The following is a 25302-nucleotide window of genomic DNA, read 5'->3' on the forward strand; positions in this document are numbered from 1 at the left end:
TGTACGAGGGTTTTACCCAATTCTCAAACCGTGTCAGAGTGAATCCGTGCTATAGAAGTGTCGTGTTATATGGGGGTTACCTGTACTTTATTGAACAGTACATATTAAAATTGCAAAACTCACATTAAAAAATTTTGTATCGAAACTCTAAAAATAATTTTCAATTACAGTAGAGAATCGATTATCCAAAACAATTCGGGACTGGGATTGTTCAAGGAACTGATTTTTCGGATAACTGATCATTTACAAAAAAATATATTAAACACAAAACTGCACTGTATATAATTTGTATCACATATCTTACAAATACATACCTTACATAATATAATACATTAAACTAGACCTACAGTTCAGTTTGGCAGGGAGGGGAAGAGTGCTGCAATGCCATAGCCCTAGTGGAAATTTGAATTTGATGACTGGAACGCTTTTGGTTAACCGATGTTTCGGTTGATTAGTATTCAGATAATCAATGCTCTACTGTATTGAGAAAACCTCCTTTTATATGTTTCAATTATTGAATATGACTATCTAATCAAGCAGACTTAGATAAAAACAATAGTTATTGAAATCATCTATTGCCAAATACAAAAAAAAAACCAGCAACAAATTCCATAATTTTCCCAGCAAAAAACATTAAGACATTAGGATAAAATTAAAATTCTGAAGTACCATCTGTCATGAGATTTTGTTATAAAAAATATTATTATTATTAATTATTATAAAATGGCAAAAAGTTTAATTTTGAGGGTAGAGATGAATTTTATAAAAAATTGTAAATGCTAATAACAAGTAAACTCTTCATCAACTCTAACCCTCTCAAGACATGACATGTGACCACACTAGAGAGGTTGTGGCCGATGAAAACATTGGGCACAACCTCTCTATCATCTCTCCATCCCACAGTGATTAAAAATCAGTATCTGAACATGTGAAATGATAAAAACTAAAAATTCTTTACACAATCATGCACACAGGAAAAAAAAGCTTTATTCCATACACGACAAAGTTTCATTATCATTTTCCTTATTAAGCTTGAAGGAAGAGAGAAGTTATTTTGAACTTTATTAGATAAAATAGTGATTTTAAGTCTTAACAAGAATTCTTAAGGTATTGCAATAAAAACAAATTTTTGTGATGAATTACATCAAAAAGTGGGTGAAACGCTGACAAAATGAAAAAATTATTTCAAAAACAGTACAAACATATGATTAGATGGTAGAATTACATTCTTGGTGTAATTACTACCATCACAATCAGTGACATCTGGACAACCATCAAAAATAGATGCTGAATGCAGTGATTCAGTAAAAAGAAGAAAAAGTTTGGTTTTTGGCATATGGGCCTACATGCCTGGATAAAGGTTTTGGGATGCATTTTGCATATTGCCTATAGGCTTGATGTCAGAAAAGGGCAAATTAGAAAAACTGACAGATAGTAGAAGCAAAGAAAAAGGAAACATAGAGAGATGAGATTTTTAATCACTGTGTCTAAACCTGATTTTGGGACATGTGATGACAGAAATACTGCCAGATGGGTTTTAGGAAGTGCTACCATAACACCAGAAATTACTGAAGGCAACAAAAATTTAACTTTAAGAATAATTATTATTTTGATAGTCATGGCATGTGGTTATGAAATAGATATAAATCTATTTGAAAATTACTGAAAAGTAACTGCAGAATTATATATAAAAAATACACTTGTCATTACATGCCTCAAATCTCCAAAGATCTTGATATGGGGGAGATGGCTTATGGGCAATATTACTTTATTAATTAGCAAAGTGTCAGAAGAGGCCCAAGAAACACAAAATAAAGATGTTAAATATTTTAAAAGTATTTAATTTCAGGAAATTTAGTAGAGAATGAAAAATGGAAGATATGTTGCACATGCTTTTCATTTCTTCTGATTTCCCAATAAAACGATTAAGTGTCAAAAAAAGTACTGAAACTCCACAAAAAGTTTTAAACATGTTAAAAAATCCTGTTAGATAAACAGAACTACTAACGAAGATAACAATTATTGATTGTCAGCCATTATAGTTAGTGACAATAAAAATAAAGTGTTTATGTCAATTAAATTATAGTTATTGTTCTTCAAAACATTTTTTGTTAGTGTTTTATTATTATAACAATATACCACATTAATTTGGAATGAGAAAATAATTTTGCCAGCTAAGATACTAATTTTTGACCACTGAACATCCCCTTGAACTTTAACCACAAAAATTTAATAGCACCAATGTCCCTTATATACAAATGTCAAATTTTGTTTATTAATCTTTATCCCATCCTGAGATATTAAATAAAATAGACACCAACACACACAATGCACAGTCCATAGAATTTCCCCCCTTTTTACTTTTAAGTCTCAAACTTATTTGTTAACTACTGAATTCAAAGATGCTTTAACTTAACATCTACATCATGAAAAACTTTACTTTAGAAAAAAAAACAAATTTTCATGTCAGATTAAGACCTGTTTATTTAAATTATCTTCTTATAAATCAAATTTAAACTTAAAATTCACAAAAATTATTAAGCACAATTAGTCACAAAACATAACCATTTACTAGGCAGTAAATATTTACAGTAGTTACATTTTAAAAAGAACAAAGCTATTTGTTCTTTTTAAATTGTAAAATTCAAATATCTCCCAAAGAAGGTTAATTAAGAAGAGTGAAAACATTAGAATAATAACCATTTACTACACAGAAAATATTTATGTTTTGTGGTTGATGTTGGTTCAGTTATAGAGGGGATAAGAGCAATTACTCACCGACTACTGGCACACGACCCCGTGGTCTTTGTCTTGTTTCTGCTTGATCTTCCTTGAATGGAACTGCTTTTTTCAACTACAGATGAATTATCAAAATTTGATTTGTTTGTGTTGGTATTAAATTTATTGCTTGAAAAATTGAACTGTTGATCTAATTGAATCTTACTTCTTTTAGTTCTACTTCCACTACTCCAATCTAAATTTTGACTTAATGAAGACTTCGAAGTTGTCAAATTTTTAAGAGGACTGCTGGAATCAGTAATAATACCACCTTCTTTTCCAATCAAAGAATTATCTAAAACTCCTCCACTGGCTAATTTTATAATTTGTCCTTGTTTATCACAATTTGATATATGAGATTCAATTTCACTTGATGATTCTCTTTTCTTACTATTTCTTATATTATTTGAAAGCTGTCCTTTATTATTACTTTCAATTCCTGAATTAATACTGACAGGCTCTGAATTACTGATATCTGGAGCAGATGTATCAGTTTCTATATTATTATGAAAGGAACTGTTTTTTTTGTTACCTAAAAAATTTTGTAATTACTTGTTAAGTTGGTAAATAATCAGAAAAAAAATATATAAAGTTTAAGAAATTAAATAATATATTAAGGATCATTATTTGATGTAAACAGACTTAAAAATAATTATTGCAATAACAAATTTCAATTATTTTTGATAGTTCATATCCACAATGCATGATTTGAAGCTATTAATTCCTTTTAATTACATACATTCAGCACATGAAAGCCATATTAAGCTACAATTGATTAAAAATCCTTTAAAAATACCTCTTTATTAAAAAAAAGTATGCCCTTAGTAACACAAGCCATGTAGTTATATATTATTAGTAATATATGTACTGTACAACCAATTTTTCTAGTTGTACATATATTACTAATAATATATAACTACATAATATGTCATAATTGACAGTATGGTCATCTCACATGTGAGAATTACTGAAGTGTTTCAAATAAGTTGGTATCTAATGTAAACAAACTGACAATCAAGTTAATATCACTCTACCAAAGCAATCTAATTGATTCTGTCTAACTAGCATTCATTACACATTAAAATTTGCTAATTGAAAGGCTTGGTGCAACAACAAGTCAATTAAATTTTATAAAATTTTTTTGCATTTAAATTTTCATTGTTCTAAAACATTAATATTTGAAATCAACTTGTTCCAGAATATCTTAGTTCTTTTTAAATTGAAAGTTATTCAATTTAAAAAGAAATATTAAGATATTCTTTCAATTTAATAAAGATATTAAATTGAAAGAATATCTTAGTTCTTTTTAAATATCTTAGTTCTGTCCTGAAGAAGGTTAATTAAGATGTAAATAATAACAACTCAAAGCCCAAGAAGTATACAATAAATCACCGAAAGATCGCCTTAATATTGGGCTATAATATGGCTAATTAAATGATTAGTATAAAGTAATTTGACATTAGAGATAGACGTTAGGCACCATCTCTTAAGAAAATTAATAATTAAAATTAAATAAATTAAATTATTATCTAAATTAAGAGCCTTCTGGAATAAAAGAACTGGCCTGGGATATTTCTTGATTCTATACGTACAGGATGAGTCAATTTCATTCGGTCCCTTCACACGCTGTTGAGGTAATAACAATTCCACAGCAGAGTCAACCTTTTATTGTAGGCTACTCATCCACAATCCAATGCAAAAAAGTTAAAATAGTCCTCTAGCAGTAGCACAATAATAAAATTAATAAATAAATTAAAAAAATTTTTTAAATGTATTTATCATTGTGCTTCAGAGTTAGCAACACTGATTATACTGTATCCTCATTTGGTCATTTTTATCAAGTAGAGACACTAAGAATTAATCATATTGTGTAATTCTCATTGTGATTAAAAATGGCAACTGAACACAAATGTGTCACTCTCAATTTTAATAGTAAAATGGACATTTTGAAGCAAATTGATGAGAATATTAAGAAAACAGACTTTGTAGATAGTTAAAACATCAATGCCAAATTTATCAAAACTTGTTAAAAACCAAGCCAAATTGAAAAAACACTCATTATTAATTATGACAGGATGTTAGAGAATGAATGCAATTTTTTTTACTGTATTTGATTTTATGATTACAGTGCCTGTAGAAAATTTTTTGCTTTATAATATCATCCTAAACTGTATCTTTTTTAATGTGGCAAATGTAGGACATACACAGTAATCATACATGACTGGTACAATGTCTTTTCATGAAATCAAGCTTTTCTACTGAACTCCTCTTCATATCAACTCTGTTTAATGTTACCTTATTCTGACAGCCCCAAAGATATGATATTAAATAGGTTTGATTATACTTAATTACAGTATCATAATAGTTTAAAATATTAATCTTTACTGTACATATTAATCTTTACTACAGGAACTGTAATCATAAAATCAAATACAGTAAAAAAAATTACATTCATTCTCTAACATCCTGTCATAATTAATAATGAGTGCTTTTTCAATTTGGCTTGGTTTTTAACAAGACCTTAAATTAACTAACTACATTTCTGGAGACCAACCTAAGAAGCAACACACTATGCCCATGTAGATTCAATCCAATCAGGCTTGAAAGTACTTAGGAGATCAACAAAATGCAGTCAGTACAAGAACTCTAAAAATAATATATTATGTATAGTGGAAAAGAGTTTTTAATAGAATGTTAGTTTTCCCAAGATGTATTATCAACATTAAACTACCAGAAGACTATCTTAGGAAAAAAACTGCATATCTATGTTTAAGAAAACTAATTTCAGTTAATAGGAGTGTGATAAAGCTATGCAAGGAACTGTAAAACTTGCTAAATAGTGTGAAGTGGAAGACAATATTTTATGGGATTAATAAAATCAGCAGATAATGCCCTGGACAAATATAGGGAAAAAGTTAGGAAGAAGCATACTAAGAAAGAGTAAAGCCTATTGTTCTGTCAGAATAAAAAGAAAAGTCTTCTGAGAGTTTGAGTTTATATAATGTGGCAGAAGGAATCAGGATTCCTAAGAATATTAGAACTCTCTTAAGTTCCAGGTCCGTAATGGTTTATAAAAATGAACCAGACAGATTCTTCATAAATTAGATGAGGTAGGAAAAAAATAATTCAATGGATTATAGTGGACAAAATAAGAAAAAAAAAAAGATTACAAAGAGAGGAGAAGAATAAGCAACATAACCTTGTTGGTTATTCTTCTTCTCTTTCTGTAATTACTATTGTAAAGTAATGGTTAGAAGCAGAGCACCTACTGCTAACCAGAGAGACTAAGTCTAGAGAGATAATTTTACCTAACATACTTGTTTATTGTAAGTGTAACTAATAATAAATTTAACATGGCCAACAGTAATTTATGTTTAATAATATAATAAATATAATTACAACTTTTAACAAAGAAAAAACTTTGCTTCAGTTCTTTCCTTTTATTGTTTGCACCATCAGCAGTTCATAAAATCACAAAACTCACGGAGATGACCTTCCTTTTTAGGCTACAGTATATGCAATGTATCTCTCTGACCATCCATCACTGGCATTAAAGTCAGTTTCTACTCTAAATACCTCAGCAATTTCCATCGCTTGTTTCAATATCAGCCCTGAAACAGGAAGATTCAATGAATGAATTTGCTTTAGCCAACATACCAGAGCATATTTGGCATCTTTGTATGGCAACTTTCTCTGGTGTTTGAGACAGCCGCAACAAAGACCCAAGTTTCTTAATTTCCTCTTTTGTCTTCAGAATTTCCACCAATGTTATTTGAAATGTTTTCCTTTTGCAAATTCAGCTTGCAAAGTTTTATTACATTCAAATTCAGATACAAGTTCGTATTTTTCCTTCAGCGTAAGCATTGTTAGGTTTCAGATACTCATTTCTGACAAAAATGTGAAACACTTACTGCAAATAACACATGAATGAAAAGTGAGAAAATGCAAAATTGGGTTCTGCTGTGACGTTAAGCTATGTGGTGTAAACTCTTCTTTCAGAAGCGGAGTCAATGTCTGAACAAGTATGGGACAGAAAACATATGTTGATTTATCCAATGGTGACGTGTTAAAAGGCGTCGAGTAAATCAGAGTTTTTTAACATTAATGCCTATGTAAGTTGGCCAGGATCACAGAAAACTGATTACTTAACTGACAGTGTCTAGTTATACCTATGACAACTTATGTGGACTTGACTGTAGTTGTGATCTGAATAAGACAAAAATGTCTTGAAAACTTTTCATCATGATTAAAATATCCAAGGATTTCTTAATATTTTAGCATTTTGTATTTTAGTTTGTTTGATGGAACAATATAGATCTGAACAGGGTTAAATAAAATACAAATATAATGACTATCAAATGGCATTCAATAGCTGATAACAATATGTAATAATGGATAGGGATTATTTTAAAAGAACCATAGTGAATAAATATTGTTAATAATTTAAGCTTTAGTTTTTTACTTGGAAATTTTTGATCATATTCTATTGTAAAAGCTAAAGCAAATAATTTTAAAACTAGAACTAATGTTTAAATAATCTAATTGCCTCACTTTGATTCTTTTGTAACTTTATTCTTGTTCTTTTTATTGAAGGTGATGGAGTTACTTCTCTCTTAGAATGAGATCGTTTCAAACTCCCAGAAGAACTTCCAGCTGATGTTTCGTCTATTACTTCAGGTGAAGCAGGATTTGAAAGTTTATATAAATCCTGTTGAGCCAGAATCCTGGATCTTGATCTACAACAAAATAATTGGAAACATTTAAAAAAATGTAAAATTGTTTTAAATTTAAAAAGTTTTTAGCTTGAATAGAGATAGCGACACACATCAACAAAACATTTTTTATTAGAATAAATACTATTAAAAATTACTGATTTAAGTATTTTACAGCAAACAAATATATACACTTAATGAAGTTTAAACAGATAACATATAAACAAATTTTTTTGATAAAGTCTAACAATTTATAATTAGACATCAAATTATAATTAAATCTCAAATTTGAAATCATGTATTACAATGTGCTAATAATTGTTCAACAATTTAACTAATTTTGAATTAGAAGACAGTGATCTCATATAATCTGATAAAAAAAAAAGTTATTCTCTAACTAAAAATTAACTTTATATATGTTACTGTGAAAGACCGAAATTACAGAATGTCGATATTCTCTGGTGAATGTCGACACATACAAAATACGTTGGTAAAAGACAGAATATTTGGTTATACTATTATACATTTGAACAATTGCCGATGTATGTCGACAAGCACAGATAAGCTTTGGTGGAGGTCAAAACGACAAACGAGAAGCCAATGTTGACAGAGAGGCGACAGTCTATCGCAAATTCTTTGCCGTTTATTTCTGCTCAAATTGGTGATACCATACTAATACAAATCCCTGATGTTGACCGTGGCCGTACAGATGCTCGAAATGTGTTGGCAGTTGTTGTTGGAATAGAAGACTGCTACTTTTATAAATTGGCAAACAAAAATGACACCCTCAAGCAGCTTTATACTTGTAATCAGTTTGTAATTTGTAAAGAAAAGTTACTTTCCATAGATGAGCTTTCTTCTCAAGAAATATCGCTGGAGAAGCAGCTGCAGATAATTCAAAAAGTGGAGGGCAAGGCTACATACGCTGTCATTGCAAAAAGAAGTGTTCCATGAATAAATGCAGTTGTAAAAGCAAGGGACTTGTGCAATTCAAAGTGCCATAACAGTTTAAGCTGTTGCAATAAATAAGATTGTATAATATTAATCACATAATTTATGTGTAAATTTATTATAGTATTATTTTCTTTAATGATTTAGAATGTGCTGTTTGTTTTAGGTTCAACAGTTTATTTACATGTGCTGTTACTTAAGTTTTCTCCTATTTTGACATATTAAAAAGTTGCATTTTTGTCTTAACGTAATAAAAATATTCACCATCAGTGCACGCTGAATGTCAACATTTGCCGGTGTAAGTGAGAAATAATGATATTTAGCAAATATTTCGTACATACACAAAATGACTGTGAATGCTGACATTCACCGGAGAATGTTGGCATTCGCCAGATATCGGTCATTCACAGTAACATATACAAAAATGTAATTATTATTACATATAAAAAAAAAGTTAATCATTATAAACAAATGAAACAAAACTGGAAAAATTAAAATAATTATCAGAAAAAGCTTGATATGCTTTTTGAACAACATTCTAAATTAGCTAATCAAGCAAATATATTTATAATTTTAACACCGCTACATATTTAATAATTATAATTAACAGCAACAAGCTTGAAACATTTATGTAGTCAAAATTTTGGAAATAGAAAACACATCTTCCATATCTATTTTCCCATTATTATTTATAATTTTCATAAAACCTTTATTTGGATTTTTAAAAATGTTTCAAGTTTAAAAACTGAAGAAATGAGAATAAAATTTTTGCAAAATACTTTAACTAAAATGGAGAGAAAAAAAAATAAGACTGATAGGCCTCGAAGTGCCATTTTCCCTCTGGAAAAGTGAGTTGAAATACAGAAACAGTGAGTAAAAGTGAGTGTAATAGTGACAAAACAAAGTGAAAACATGGAAGGAAAACTCAGCAAAATAACAGTAAAAGTTTTTTTTCTCTTTTTATTCTGTTATGGTTAAATACATTTTAAAAATTTCTGTATATACCCAGGGTGGCCAAGCTCCTTGATAGTCTGAGCCATTTTTCAAAATTTGAAATTTTTCGCGAGCCGCAATTAAATATGTATTAAAAAGGTATGCAAAAAATTCCAGATTACAAATTATATCCGTAGCAAGAGTGATACAAATTGTTTCCTCCTTGAGCACAATGTCAAATGTCCGTTGCAATGACAGTTTACAAATTCAAAATCGGTCTGGAGTCGGTCGATAACGGATGATTTTGCCACTGTTTGTGTTCGTTTGCGCAGTTCTCGATGAGTCATATCATTCTTAACTTGGACGGAAATGAAATTTGTTACAACGTTGCACTTAGTCTTTCATATTTGTTGTTAGTAATTTAAAAGACATTTTGAAACACATACGGAACGATAATAATTTTTTAAAATACAATAACACAAAAATGAAAAGGGAACTCGGGTACATTTATCGAGAGCCACAAATAATCCTTCAAAGAGCCGCATGTGGCTCGCGAGCCGCAGGTTGGCCACCCCTGGTATATACTGTAATTAAGTAGCCACTCATTATATCATGGATTCGGATATATCGCATTTTTTTTTTGTTTCTCCAAATTTTAAAATATCAATTGCCATTGAATTTTTATTTGCAAGAAAATACAGTATTCATATTTCTACCATTGTCTTTGAAACTACCACTGAAGTGAAACAATAAATTCATCAAGATCTAAATATGCAAAACAGATAGACATATCAATTGTCATTTGTTTCCTTTTGATATTAAAAATTGCTTATTTATTAGTTTTAAGTACCATCTCCTCATTTACAAGTTTCTGTGAATTCGAAATTTCACACCTTTTTGTGAATGGATGGTACTATTGCTTCAATTCACATAAAGGTGTGAAACTTCAAATTTTTGGTTCCTCTTGCTTTTGAATACTTTTAAACTAACAAGCATTACATGTGCTGTCCATACTTCATTCATGTTCTTGCTGTTAATGGCCTTCTCCAGTTCTTTTTGTTTGCTGCTTTTAACAAAACTTGGCCTGTAGCATGTATTTCACTTCTACTTTTTTCTGGTTTAAGCACTCTTTTCGACACTGATGCTCTATCAGGAGGAAGTGCATGGCGTGAAATTGAAAATCCCCGTTCCACATCAGCATTGCCATGAGAGAGGGTCAATGCTGATTTAACTAATTTGGCTACACTGGGACATCTATCATGATCAGAAACTGTTTATTTTTTAATGCTTTGAGACATGTAACTATTGATTCCAAAATAAATTAATAAATCTGCAATAAACAGATTTCAAATAGTATAAGTAAAATAATGTTTTATTAATGATTTTATAAATAACAAGGAACTTTTTCCTGCAGATGAATAAAAATTTGTTACAACGTTGTTACAACATTGTTAACCTTTTGGGAAGTGTGTGAAAATTTTTCCTGCCAGCAATCACGTGTTTTATTTTTTACAACACTTAAAATTTACCAAATAAATTAAAAGATTTGATGTGTAAATACAGTAGACCCTCCTATATAACGGGTTCGTATAGTTCAGATTCCTATATGACGGTGAAAAAATTGCGACTGTATTCATATAAACACACTAAAAGAGACTCATATAATTCAGTAAAACATCATCGCCGACTTGTGTCACGACAGGATTGGTCAAATCTAGACCAATAGCGAATATTGCACAAACCATTGAGTTTAAACGAGCAGCGGACCTATTAAAAACTGTTTATTATTTAATGTCCATAAAAATTATATTTATATTAATGATATCTCCAAAGTTCAAAGTTTTCGCAGAAAAACAATTTATCAGGAAGCACGTGAGCGTCATTGCTTCAGGTAATTAACTAAACTGACTTCCAAATTGGACCATTAGAACAATGATGTTTGACTTTAAACTTTGTATATATCAAATTTATGTGGCCGATTGATATATACAAAGTTTAAAGTCAAGCATCATCGTTCTAATGGTCCAATTTAAAAGTCCATTTAGTTAATTACCTGAAGCAGGTCTTGGTGAAGGCCAAAAACATTTGGAATTTATGTTTAAGTTCAATTACTGGTTAAAAAAGGTTTTGTTTGTGATATAATTTTTAATGTTTAAATAAAAAACTGGCACACAAACTGGAAATATATACAGTTGATCCCCCTATAAGATCATTGATTTTTCCGTTTTATCTGAATTACATGTTGTACGAGTCACTTAGATTTTACAAATACGTGTGCCGGGCTGTGAACGGCTCACATATTTGTAAAATCTAAGTGACTCGTACAACATGTAATTCAGATAAAACGGAAAAATCAATGATCTTATAGGGGGATCGACTGTACTAAAACAACCATCTTTCAGACAGCCGAAAACATTTGAACATTAAAATTTTTTTGTTGTTCATTTGCTGGAATTATCGTTTAGGTGTGAAGTGGTTGTTTTAATGTTTAAATAATAACATAATATGATTATACTGGGTAAAAGAAATGTCTATAATGTAATACTGGTCATACTCCCTTATAGAAGGGACCTGATATGTAATTTAGTTTGCACACTCCTTATAAAACAACTCCAACCACCAAGAAGATTCCAACAGTGATCAAACATGCAACCCTAACCCCAGGCACATGTTGATAGTATATGACCAGTATTTCCATGCCTTATACAAAGAAATTGCTAACAATATGCATACCAAGTTGGCATACAAGCAAGTTCCCACAGTGTATAAATTACTACACAACATAAAGGACAAGATTGATAAACATAGGACCTCAGGAGTATACAGTGTTCCTGTGAGGGACAACAGATTCCAGAGATATGGTACACATTAGGTCCATTAAGCACGCCATACACAAAAGATTGCAAGATCATCATTACAATATTTTGAAAAAACAAACCACATAGCTACCAGAATGATGAACACATTTTTACTGCCATACTGGCAGCTTCAAAAGTCCACTCCTGTAGAAGTCCATGCTAACACAATGTAACCATTGTGAACCTCAGTAAAACCTTGTCATCATCATCAAATACCCTGCAAGTGACATAAATGGACAGGGCATCCCTGTCCATTTATGCCACTAAGACTGACATACAAGCTAATCTCCAGAATGCTATGTTAATTAAGCAATCATTTCAAACCAACCACATTAGGGATATAAAAACCTTGAAAATATACAAGGCCATCCTGACTGGCATTTATTTGTATTAGTTTTAAAGATGGAAATAGTCTCATATGCATGACAATGCTTTTATGGAAAACCAGAAATTACCAACAAATTAATTATTAATTTGTAATATTTTAATGCCTTATTTTATATCCGTTATATTTTGTTTCTTAAAATAACCACTAATTATTTACATTTATAATTTTTTTGTTGTTTTACATTATGTTTTTGTTCTAATTATTTACAAATATTTTTGAGAAGTAGTGTTCTGCACATTCCAATTTAGAATATCAATGGTGACCCTAAGCAGATCTTGGTTAAGATTGAAAATGTTTGTCAATTTGACATTAAAATTTTCATTACTAAAAGTTAAAGGTTATGCTTGAAAGTTTGATTATGCTTCATAAACATACATCAGGATATATCACTTGTTTTCCACATAGCCACCAGAATGATGAACACATTTTTACTGCCATACTGGCAGCTTCAAAAGTCCACTCCTGTAGAAGTCCATGCCAACACAATGTAACCATTGTGAACCTCAGTAAAACCTTGTCATCATCATCAAATTTCATACCCTGCAAGCTGTTCTTCAAATGAAGCAAACAAATGATAGTTTGATGGTTCTAGGTCAGGGCTGTAGGGAGGATGTGGCAGCAACTCCCAGCCCATCATTCCAATTGCATTCTGTGTCTGACTAACAATAAGGGACAAGAATTATCTTGTTGCAAAATGATATTGCATTTGTGTGGATGTTTGTCATGCAATGCTTGTTACAGTTTTTGCAATATCTGCACAAACTGTGAAGTACTGATGATGGTTTCACATCTTGGAAAAAAATTGACAATATGCATTCCTCTGCATCCCAGAAGACAGTGCCCATAACTTCCAGTTGAAGGATTGCTTTTGGTTTTTGTGGCCTAGCAAAAGTGTGCTGCCATTCTGACACTTTCTTTCTGGGCAGAACCAAGCCTCATCTCTTGTCACAATACTGTTCATAAAATTCCCACAATCAGTTTGATTGCATGCCAGTAACTCTGAGCATATGGTGAAAAAAACATGTTTGTTTGTGGTTATTTGTAAGAAGCCATGGCATCCTTCTTGAACAAACCTTGTGGTAACAGACGTACACAATGCTGTACAGCAGGGGTGTCCAACCCGCGGCCCGCGGGCCGCATGCGGCCCAAGGCAAGTTCCAATGCGGCCCAATAAACATGTAAACAAAACCGACAAATGTTTTAATTTTTTTTTTATTTATTTATTTCAACGGCATAAACTCAACAAAAGTTTCACAAAGCCATAAACCTTTATTCATATTTTATTTTTGAGTGGAAAGAAAATATTTTCAAATACTTTGAGATGTGTGAATGCGGAATGATTACTAAATAAAGCTGGAGTTGTGACTCAAAGGATTATAGACCCAAATTTGGGAAAAGGAGGGAAAGATGAGAAAGGACAAAAGATGTAGTAGTGAGAAACGTTAAATAGATCTTCTTTAAACAAATAGAGAGTCCTTAGGAACCCGTAATTTTTCAACCTTTTTCACTTCTTTATCTTTTGTTCTTTGCCTCTTTTTCCCCGCACTTGGGTCTATAATCCTTTGATTCACAGCTCCAGCTTTATTTAGTATTTCTTCCAACATTGCAAGATTTGGCTAATTGGGCCAAATGTGGCTACTTTTTTTGCTTCAAGTAAAAAATATCATTTGGCGCTTTGGCTACTTTTTCGGCTACATATTATTTATAATTATATTAATTGAATAAAAATGCACTTTAAAATGATGTTTCATCGCTTTTTATTAATTACAGACCCAAATAAAACAAATATTTGTGTTTTTCAAATAAATTTTCTTTAGTCTCTTTTATAATAAATGAATTTATCTATTTCTAAGTAAAAATTGAAAGTGTCTGTAGAAGTAATTTTTTAAAATATCCTTTTTTCTTGATAAAGTTTTAATACTTATTATTATAATCTAGACATGTTAATTTTTAAATATACTTGTATATTGGGCCACAAGTATATATTATATATACTTGTGGCCCAAAACTCCTTGACTTTTTCCAATGCGGCCCAGAAAAACAAAAAGGTTGGACACCCCTGCTGTACAGAAAATCATAGCATTCAAATGATGTGCAATTTCTGAACAGTTATCATCCTATTCTCTCAGACAAGCTCTTCAACCACATCCATGTTGTTGCTCATGGCAGGTGTTCTCATTCAGCCACTCCAAGGCTTATCAGCAATGTCTGTATTTCCTTCTCTAAAATGTTTCACCCACCTTTTCACTGTGGACACCTATACAGGCATCTTCATAAAAGTTCTGAAAATGCTGATAAACTTCTGCAGTAGTAATGTTCTTATTACCAAGGAATTCACAAATAACAATTAACAAAAAATGTCTACAGAAACCACTTTTTTATTGTCCAAAGCAATGAAGGCAAACAATACATGAACTGAATTATAGTTTATGGAGTTCCCAATGAATGGCAGCAGCTATCACCCAGCTGATATGAATCACAGCTGGGTGATAGCTGTGATTGGAGTGTGATTCAAATCAGCTTGCAACTTTCAGTACATGCCATGTGTATCAAATTTCAATCTATTATTATTCCTTTCAAGTTACTCCTAGCTTCATTTTATATAATTTTGTAGATTCTGAAAGATTCTGTTACAAGATCAAGCTTGACAAGTGTAGGATTTAAAAATATATAGATAAAAAAGTGTGAGTGTGCCTCTCAAAACTATATATATATATATATTACATAATAAAGTTCTCATACAAGTAGAAAACAATTGTGTTGAAATCAATTTACAAAACAGGCAGTGTTTTGGATCCTTCCAACTATTATCCAATAGCTCTATTACATATATTGATAATTAGAAAGTTATTTTCAATGATTGATGAAATGGCTTAATTTGTGGATACATAAAAGAAAATTAAATTTGAATTTTCAATGTGACTTTGTTTCTGGCAGGGGAACAAGATATAATATATATATATTTTTTTTTAAAATTGTATTGTAGAATTAGTTCTCAGGCAGAAGCGGCAAAAGTTATGTGGCTCTAATTGATTTGACAAAGGCTTTCAATTAGATAGATCCCAGCTTACTTTGGAAAAAACTTTCATATTTTGGAATATCCCTTTGTTTTATTACAGTTCTTAGCCTATTATTCTCTCATAATAAGTGTTATATTGAAGATTCTTTTAATAATGGTCATTTTATAAGTATTAAGGGACTCAGGGGATCCCTTGAGTCCCTATTTGTTTAATTGTTATATTAATGATTTAGTTGATTGCTTTTCTGATACTTATTCTGATATTTCTATAAAAGATATCTCTTTTCATAGTTTGTTATGTGCTCATTATGATATAAATTTTTGCTGACTAAGTCAGCTTTACAATCCAAGCTCAATAACTTTTTGGATTATTGTAAATGAAATTATTTATTTACTAAGATTAAAATTTTCCAACATAGTAAACATTTAAAGTCTTCTGATAGATTCTTTATTTAAAACCAGTGTGAAAATGATGAGAAACATATGACAATAAAACAGTGAAATCCCTGCTCTCGATTAAACTTCCTGTGACAATTGATTTATATACAATTCAGCTTTAACCTAAGACAATGACAATTTAACTTAAACCTAATACTATTACTATTTACAACTAAGAAGAGAAAAGAAAGCTTAGATCGGTGAGTCCTGATATTGGGGTAATGTTGACTATGGTTGCTTCATGGACAATGAATATCCAATCCATTGATATCCAGGGTATTAACAAACAGTTACCATTAAATATGTGCCGAGGCAGGTACTTGAGTATGTACAGAAAGACTTGCTTACTTAGTTCTGAGTCACCGTCCGCATGTGGTCTATACTGACCCTCTCTCTCCTTTTATCTTCCTAGGCCTGACTCCTCATAGCTTGTCTATTGGTCCCTCTCACCTGACCTATCTCGTCAGTGGAGAACCCCAAAAGTGACTCTCATCCACTCCTGGTTTCCTCAGGTCCCCTTTGGGCAGGACCCCTTTCTTCCCCTTTTACACTGGCCCAATCAGAACCCACAAACAGTAAAACTCCTGTCATGTGACAGGAAAGGGTTAAAGACAGAAAGAAGAAGAATTACAGGAAAGAAGAAATAAGTTCCTATTATATATACAATTATACAAAACAAACATGGCAGACAGCCACAACAGGACATTATTGATATCTTATTGGTTATTTGATATCTTCTTTGTGAAATGTTTCAGCATTATATTTTCTTTCAACAAAAAGTTTACTCATCATTGTAACCATTGTTATACAAGATCTACTCAGAATATATGTATGTTATGGACAAAGTGATTAATCAGGCATTATTCATAATGACCAAATAGGGTGCACAGTGTGATAAATATTGATTAATTTATCAAATTGACCAGACATTATGAATACTGTACTGCTATCATCTAGTCACGCAAAGTAATAATAATAAATTGAGGAGTGATCATCCGATATACGCTAGCCAATCAGCACTCTGAGTTGCATGTGCATATCGTGTTCAGTACCGAATTTTAAATTTGATTAAAAAAACTCCACTTATTTCATTCAGAAATATTTATTTTTTGTGAATTATTTCAAAGTACTATTAACTATATTAAACTAATATTAACGAAAAGTATTATTATTGGTATAAATTATATAAAAAATTAAATGTTTTTTTAGTTTATTTATTTGAGCAATTAAGATTTTCATGACATTTGGAATTACATAATTTTTTTCTTTGTAGCATTTGCATCTATTATATTTGCAACCAATTTTGCAGCAGCATCAACTATAGCCTTGGCCTCCAGAAATTGATGACATTCTTGCACATTCTCTAAGCAAAATTTCTGCACCCTATACATCTCCAACAGAAATGAAGTTTTCTTTACAAACAGTAAATTGGTTTCTGGAATATAATAGATTTAATATGCCATATTTGGTACCCAGTTTGTAAAGGTTTTTATCTTTAAACGCAACAACGACAACTAAAATATTTTTTCCATCACTGCGGGCTCAACCTACATAAGGTACACGAATCCTTACTGTATCACCAACATTAGCTGCTGTGTATTTGGAATTTGATGTATTAATCATTTTTTCTGCTTGCTTTTTAAGATTAAACAAAGCCACTTCCCTTGTTTTAGACACACTTATTTTTTCTTCTATTTTTGGATCAATTGTTTGGATTGTTTCTTCTTCAATCACCAATTCTGTAATACAGTAGAACCTCGAAAACTCGGCCTAATGTGGACCAAAGGGTGGCCGAGTTTGTGAAAATGCCGGATTATCGGGAATGGGGTTTAAAAAAATAAGTACGAGTGTTTCCTCAGAAAATATTGTGCTGTACTTGTATGTATTGTTTACTTGAGAATACAACAGAGAATAAACTGCCCAAATACCCTTAAACAAAGGAAAAGTACATCCTTTATGAAGGCATAGAGCCTTTACTACATGAAAATGAAAATTAATGAATACACTGTGTACAGTAATTTACCTGATAAGACAGACCTCAGAAAAATACTTTATGAGAGCTTTTATACTTTTATAAAGCTGTCTATAATGAAAATTAATTAACTAGGGATTTTTTTGCCCTGCCAGGGTGTGGCCGAGTTATCCGGAGTGCCGGGTTATCGAGAGCCGAGTTTTCGAGGTTCTACTGTACTAATAACATCCTGCTTTAGATTTTTTTCATATAAAGACAATGTAGATCTTTGAACTTCATCAGTTATATTGCTATGTGAGGGTGGCATTATCAAATAATCTTTTATAATGTTTTCTTGAACGGTACCTGGACTTTCAGAGTTTGAGCAACTTTGACTTACTTTGTCGATAGTTTAAAAAACTCTCTCTAGATCCTCCTCCATATTAATGTTGGTCAATGATTCGTTGGTATAAAATTCTTTAGGCCAACTTTTAACTTTGCTCCAAACATGGCCTCATAGGGGCTGCAGTTTATACCAGTATGATGCACTCAATTTTTCATCAGTTGTGCAAAACGTAATCCTTCCGACCATTTGTTAGTATTGTTAGTCTCCAATAAAGAACTAAGCATATTTTCTACATCTTGATTACATCTTTCTACCGAAACCTGACTTTGAGTGCCTGGGCTTTCCATGCACCATTTTTAACTCAGGCCACATATTACACATTTCTTTGATGACATTATTGGTGAATTCTCTGCCGTTATCGCTTTGTAGAATACTCAGCACACTGAAAATTGTAAAAATGTCTAAAAGAACATATTCTACTTCTTTAGCCCTTTTGGTTTTTAATGGTCATAGTTGAACAAATTCAGTTAGATGGTCTTGATATATGAGTATAAATTTATATTCCTCATCAGCTTGCGACTGCATATCTATAAGATCGACCTGACATCTTGAGTTCATTTTATTACATAAAATTGGTTTAACTACCAAGCCTTTCTTAGGAACATTCTTTTTTTCTGACAGATTTCACACAAGTTCAAATAAATTATGATCATCTCTCTTGTAATATTTTTATATTTCGTACTTAATTCTTTTTCCATATGGTTTCTACTGCCATGTCCAATAGCAATATGGGCATTGTGCAATATCTGAAATATTTCTTCCATGTGAATGTAATATTTAATTGCATTACCTTCTTTTACAGACATAATTAATTTTTCTAAATTTCTGATAGATGCAATGTCATATCTATGTAAACACTGATATTCTTCCAGTAACTTAGAAGTAACTTTCATTTTTGACTTTCACTCTTTGTATCATTGACAAATATGCTGATTTTGTAAAAATTTGATTGTTCTCACTTTTTTCTGCTATTAATCGGTTGTTGAAGTGATTATTCATATCACTTAATGATTCCTCCATGATTGTTACTTTTGTCAAAGAAGAAAGATTAACTACTGGTCACATAAATTTAAAATTTGATACTAAATGCAATACGCATGTGCAACTAAGATGTAAGTTCTGATTGGCTAGCGTATGTCAGATGATCACTCCTCAACGTATTATCATCACTTTGCCCGACTAGGTGGTAGCAGTATTCATGATGACCAGTCAATTTGATAAATTATTGAAATTTATTACAATGCCCGATTTTGTTAGTCATTATTCATAATGCTCATATTAATCACTTTGTCCATAACATATATAAAAAAGAAAACTTATAATAAGGTTAAATCATCCAGCATTAAAACATGTTTTATTTGATTCTATTGTTGGTCAGATTTATGGTTATCTTCTACCTGTTCAGGGTATAAATTATTTGGACAGAATTGAGAAAATCCAAGTTTATTTTATTAAATGTATTTTTAAATTAGAATAAATCAATACTGAAGATACTTTGATCCTTTGTGAATGATGAAGATCCTTTGTGATGTGTATACATCACAAAGGATTCGGAAGGCCACCTTTAGATTGCCGTTATGTCAACTCATTGTTAAGTTTTTGGCATTTTATATTGCAACTACCCAAAAATGACTTAAAACAAAGTTCCTAATTTTCAACTTGCAGAGGTATCTAAAGGAAAAGACTAGACTTGGCTTGCTTCTCTTAAAAAAATTCTGGACAGTTTGGGTTTTTCTTATGTTTTTGATGCTCAGTCTCCTGAATTGATTGACAGTTGTCCAGCAGACATTGTACAAACTTATATTGAAATAAAATTACAACAGGAAAGGTCTTTGTATTTCATTAAGCTGTGAATTGTCTACCCTGTTTCCATCAATCTTTTATATATGAAACAAATTACCAAGCTTAAAATCATTGATTTTACAACTAAAATGTAACAAATACCCATTATTACTTCATAAGTAAATATCCAAATTAATATATAAACCCTGTACCTTTTCTAATATTACTCCTAATTGTGATAGAATGGTAATACACTTTTTTATCATCTTGTAGAGTTCTGAAATCTTTCTGCCAGCAGATACTTGGCAGTTACAGAAGTATTGTAAATTAATTGAAGTCTCCATATGTAAGTCATATGGAAGTTCGTAAATTTTTTTTATTTCTTTGTTAAAGTACAGGGTGAGACTTATGACTCACCCTGATATTTTAACAAATGTAAAAGCGGTGACTAATTTCTTTTTTGTTTTCAGGAAGGTGAACCAATTGAAAAGAAATGCCACTAACAAAGGAAGAACAGATTGGCATTCTGTTGCATCGTATGATACCATTTGTGAGATTGAGGACCTGCCTTTTCGTTAATTTAAAAAAAACTTAACCAGTTTCTCGATCACAATGTTAAGAAAACATTGCACAGAAAAAGGATTGAATGTCACCCTTCTCATCAACAAATACTAAGAAATTATAACAATCCATTGTTAAAAGATGGGAATGTCAACGTTTGAACAAATAAACAGGATAAATCTAACATTTCATGAACCAAACAGTACACTATCCACCATGTTTAGACAATATCTTATCGTCCTTGCTGGCCCACCTATGACCCAACACCTGCAACGTTGTCTCCAAAAACATCCAATCACATGATCATTTTCCCAGGCCTAGGGAGGATATAACAATGAAGCACCCAAACTTTGGGGCGATCATCCCCCTGACCTGACTGTCCAGCAAAGATCTCCATTAGACCAAACCACGACCATCTTAGGCAAACAAATAAACAGGATCACAAGACATCGTCACTCGCTCCGAGGTATTGTACTTAAAAGTGCAAACTCTCTCAATCAATTAGTATATAGAAATGTATTATCAAATGAAGCCAATACTGGTAGTTGTACATAGATTTAGTTGCTTCAATGTATTTTTTGCTTTAGTTTATTAAACTTTTAAAATTTGTTAATCTGTTAACCTATCTTGACTCAGAGAACAGACCCTATTGACTTACCTACAACCCTCCCACTCAAACTATGGAACTAGCCCTCATATTCAACATTTATTTATGATTCACAGGACGCAATACATTTAATCCTAACTGGTGTCAGGTCCAGATGTTGAAAGGATCTTAAAATCCCGATGACCATTAATAAATTACACCATCCAGAGACACTTGAGCAGGTCTTACCGACCCATCGCCAAATAAGCGGTCTATAGGGAACTCCCTTGGCCCCGGTTCTCACATATTTGTACAAATAAAATAAACATTAGTCACCACTTTCACCATTTGTATGAGACTTATGATTCAACCTGTATATAAACAGCTAAACTAACTTGTATATCTTAAGTTTCCCTTATGCAAAACAAGTACAATACTGTTTTTTACTATTATTTCCAATTTTGTTCCATTCTGCTATCAACTTCTTAATTTTTCACACAAGATCAAGTTCATATTTTATTGAAATCTTATTTCTGTAAACAACATAACATACTACATATCTAGGCACAATTTTTGGTTTTATGTTAATTAAATAAAAAAATTTGCTTATGTTTGCATTATTTTTAGTAAATTATCTTACCTGGTTCTTATTGGGGAACGATTCCCCTTCACAGACTTATCTATACTTTTGTTTGACCCCCCGTAGTGGCTGTTAGGTTGATCGGCCATAGACACTTCTCAAAAAATTATTCATGCCACAATCTAAAAAATTTTAAAAAACCATCATGTATAAAAATACACAAACAATTCAAATTATTTTAAATTTAAAAAAATATTAATTTAAAAAATTTAATAATTAAATCATTTAATTTCAAATTCTCAAATTTGTCAAATATAATTGATAATTTTAAATAAATTAAGCTCAAATAATGAGCATTTAAAAAAACATTCCAAAAACAAAAAATGCAAGGGAAAAATAACAAACATTTAGCATACAAGGAAATAAAAATTCACAAATGCTTCTTAATTTTTGATAGTTCAAATAATTTCAGCTGCTAAATAATCAAATTTTATTTGATATTATTTTAGAAAGTACAACTTTCCTGGCATTAGCAAAAAATTATGATTAAAACACTAAAAAGAAAAACATTAACTAAAACATATCCTCTAGAATATATAAAATAAGGCTTCAAAACATGTTTAGTTCTCTGTTAATTTGAACCTACAATTACCAAATTGAATTTAAATTTAAAAAATAAATTTTAACACAAATTCAAATGTAAAAATCTGTTTCAAAATAGAAATTAAATGTTAATCAACTGGAGAGGCGAATGAAGTTCTCAAATATTCCTTGGGTGGGGAAAAACATCATTTTTTTTCCTTCTTTCTTTTATTTTTTGTTTAAAAAAAATGAAAGAAAGAGGAAGAAGAAAATTCATAACATGTTTTTAAAGATTCATTTCTTTTTTTTAAACAAAAAATAAATCACTCTTCCAAAAAATGTATGAATAATTTAGATTCCTTACTTTCTTTCTAAATTGATAAAGAATAATTATTGGACTGCAATTTGAAAAAATTGTAGACCTATAAATTTCAACTGTTCCATGTCCTTCCTTAATCTTGAGAATAGTATTAGATAGATGAAAGTCAAAACCAGATATTGACAGCTTAGAGGCAGGAGGCCCCAATTAACTATATATGAACTTCCAGTCTAAACCAAAAGTCAAGTGAATTCAATTCAAAACTTTTATCATCCTGAATGTAGTTACATCAATAACCAGCATGACACTATTGTTATCAGGAAAAGTATGATGTACAGGGGCAAGAAACTACAAATTTGAGGTGGAAAACACATTTTAAATTGAATAAATTAAGAATATGATTAAAAATTGCAGCCCGGCATTGTGACAATGTCACAAAAAATAATTACTCATTCTTTATTAAGGCTACTAAACATTACATGTATGAATATATAGTGGGTATCCATTTAAGCAGATATAATAGGAAAATAATAGTGTAAAGAGTAACAGTTCATTATACTACATAAAAAAAGGTTTATATTAAAAAGTTAATTATATGTAGAAGAAACCAATTACAAAATTTATAAAAATTCCTTATAGCCTGTAGCCTAGAGCCGTGATGGCAAACCTATGACATGCATCAGAGGTGACACAGGAGCTCAATTTGGGTGACATGCATCAACAGACGAAAAATTGAATAATTCAAATATTTGTTATATTATTTTCTCTTTTACAACTATAAACCTTAAACATTTTTTCTTGATTATTATTTAAATGAACATGAGCTAAAATATCTTAGTCAGAATCAGATAATATTTTATAATTGTTGGACATGTATTTTTGCTATGTCGCCGCCACTTCTATTAATTTTAGCAGGTAAAGTTGGCGCCACATCTCCGCCATGCTACCGCCATCTGTCCGTGCCATGTCCGTGCCAGACATACAGTGCAACAGTACTCGTTGAGACATTTTGCATATGACATAAAATATATTTTTGTTGGTTCTACAAACATCTTTAAATTATTTTGTATCAGGAGTCAGTGCAATAACACTGCAAAAAGTTAATAGGTAAGAAACGTATCAACGTTTTATAAAAAATGTAATTTATATTTATTTATTTTTACAGCCTTGTAATGGAGAATCAAAAAACATAAAAAGGCAAGATTGAATGAGAAAGGAAGTGGGAGTAGCAATAGCCAGCCTTTTCAAGACATATGGACTGAGCTGTACAGAAGTATCAACAGAAACAATAGATCATTGTGCATACTGTGTAATGAAACGGTAGTAAGCAAAACGTGGAATGTAAAGAGACATTTTGAAACAAATCATAGTCAGCTGTTGAAAAGAAGTATCGATGAAAGGAAGGAATACATTTCTAGGCAGCTATACCTCTATAGAAATCAATCAAATTCCATCATTAAATTTGTAAAATGCTCTACAAATTTAACATCAGTAAGTTACTGTATTGCTCACTTCCATAGCTCAGCATGGAAAAGCCCTCAGTGAAGGAGAATTTATTAAAATAATATTTTTAAGATGTGCAAGCTCTATTTCACAATATGAAAAATAAAGATGATATTATTAAAAGAATTTCTGAGTTACCACTAAGTAGAAATACTATCAAAGACTGAATAATGGATCTTAACAAAAATGTACATCATCAATTAAAAAAAGACAAATAATTATAAATATTTTCTGATTTCCCTTGATGAAACTACTGATGTCACATCAAATGCTCGGTTCGCTATTATTGCTAGATATTCTGATGGTCTCACAATGAGAGAAGAGTTGATAAAGTTAGAATCAGTGCCAATAAGTACATCAGGAAATGAAATATGTAAGGTTGTTATAAAAACATTTAATGACTTAAATATTGATATCTCTAAAATTGTGTCAGTTACGACAGATGGAGCAGCAAATATGGTGGGAAAAAATGTAGGAAAAAAAAAATGCGAACATGCCTCCACACGTTTGTAACGTAAAACAGCCATTAGAGGTGCTCCAGAGGTTAAAACAATTGAAAGTTAACGAAACAAGCTACATGACAGTGCTCGATTTTAAGGCTATGTACCCTTCAGTTAAGCTTGAACCATGCTTTTGTCACCTAAGAGATTTTTTCTTGGGCAAGGTAGAGAACGCAGCAAAGTTAAGAAAGCAAATTCTAGAACTGGCGCATTTGGCTACATTCTCGTCACTTTTCGTCTTTGACAGTACTGCATACTCGCAGCTTAGAGGAGTACCAATGGGTAGCCCAGTCTCAGGCTTATTGTGCGAGATGGTAATAAGATCTCTGGAAAATAACGTATTGCAGAAATATGAAGATAGTATAATAATGTATGCAAGGTACGTTGACGACGTATTTATTATTTGGAATAATAAACCCAGACATACGCCAATTTATTAGAGATATAAACAGCAA

At 31.1% G+C, this 25302-nt stretch overlaps 1 protein-coding gene across 1 annotated transcript in view; it reads right to left on the minus strand.

Moving 5' to 3' along the window:
• LOC111630013 (E3 ubiquitin-protein ligase TRIP12-like) overlaps window positions 1-25302 on the minus strand; it is a 189689-nt gene that overhangs the window by 140691 nt on the left and 23696 nt on the right. The window contains exons 2-4 of the mRNA XM_023374005.1: window positions 22004-22125; window positions 7330-7514; window positions 2779-3310 (exon numbers count right to left, since the gene is read on the minus strand). Coding sequence (XP_023229773.1) covers window positions 2779-3310; window positions 7330-7514; window positions 22004-22092 — 806 coding nt within the window. The 5' untranslated portion in view covers window positions 22093-22125. The remainder of the gene's footprint in view (window positions 1-2778; window positions 3311-7329; window positions 7515-22003; window positions 22126-25302) is intronic.

This window comes from Centruroides sculpturatus, unplaced genomic scaffold, assembly GCF_000671375.1.
Source record: "Centruroides sculpturatus isolate CEXI.00-Female unplaced genomic scaffold, Cexi_2.0 scaffold415, whole genome shotgun sequence".
Taxonomy (NCBI): domain Eukaryota; kingdom Metazoa; phylum Arthropoda; class Arachnida; order Scorpiones; family Buthidae; genus Centruroides; species Centruroides sculpturatus.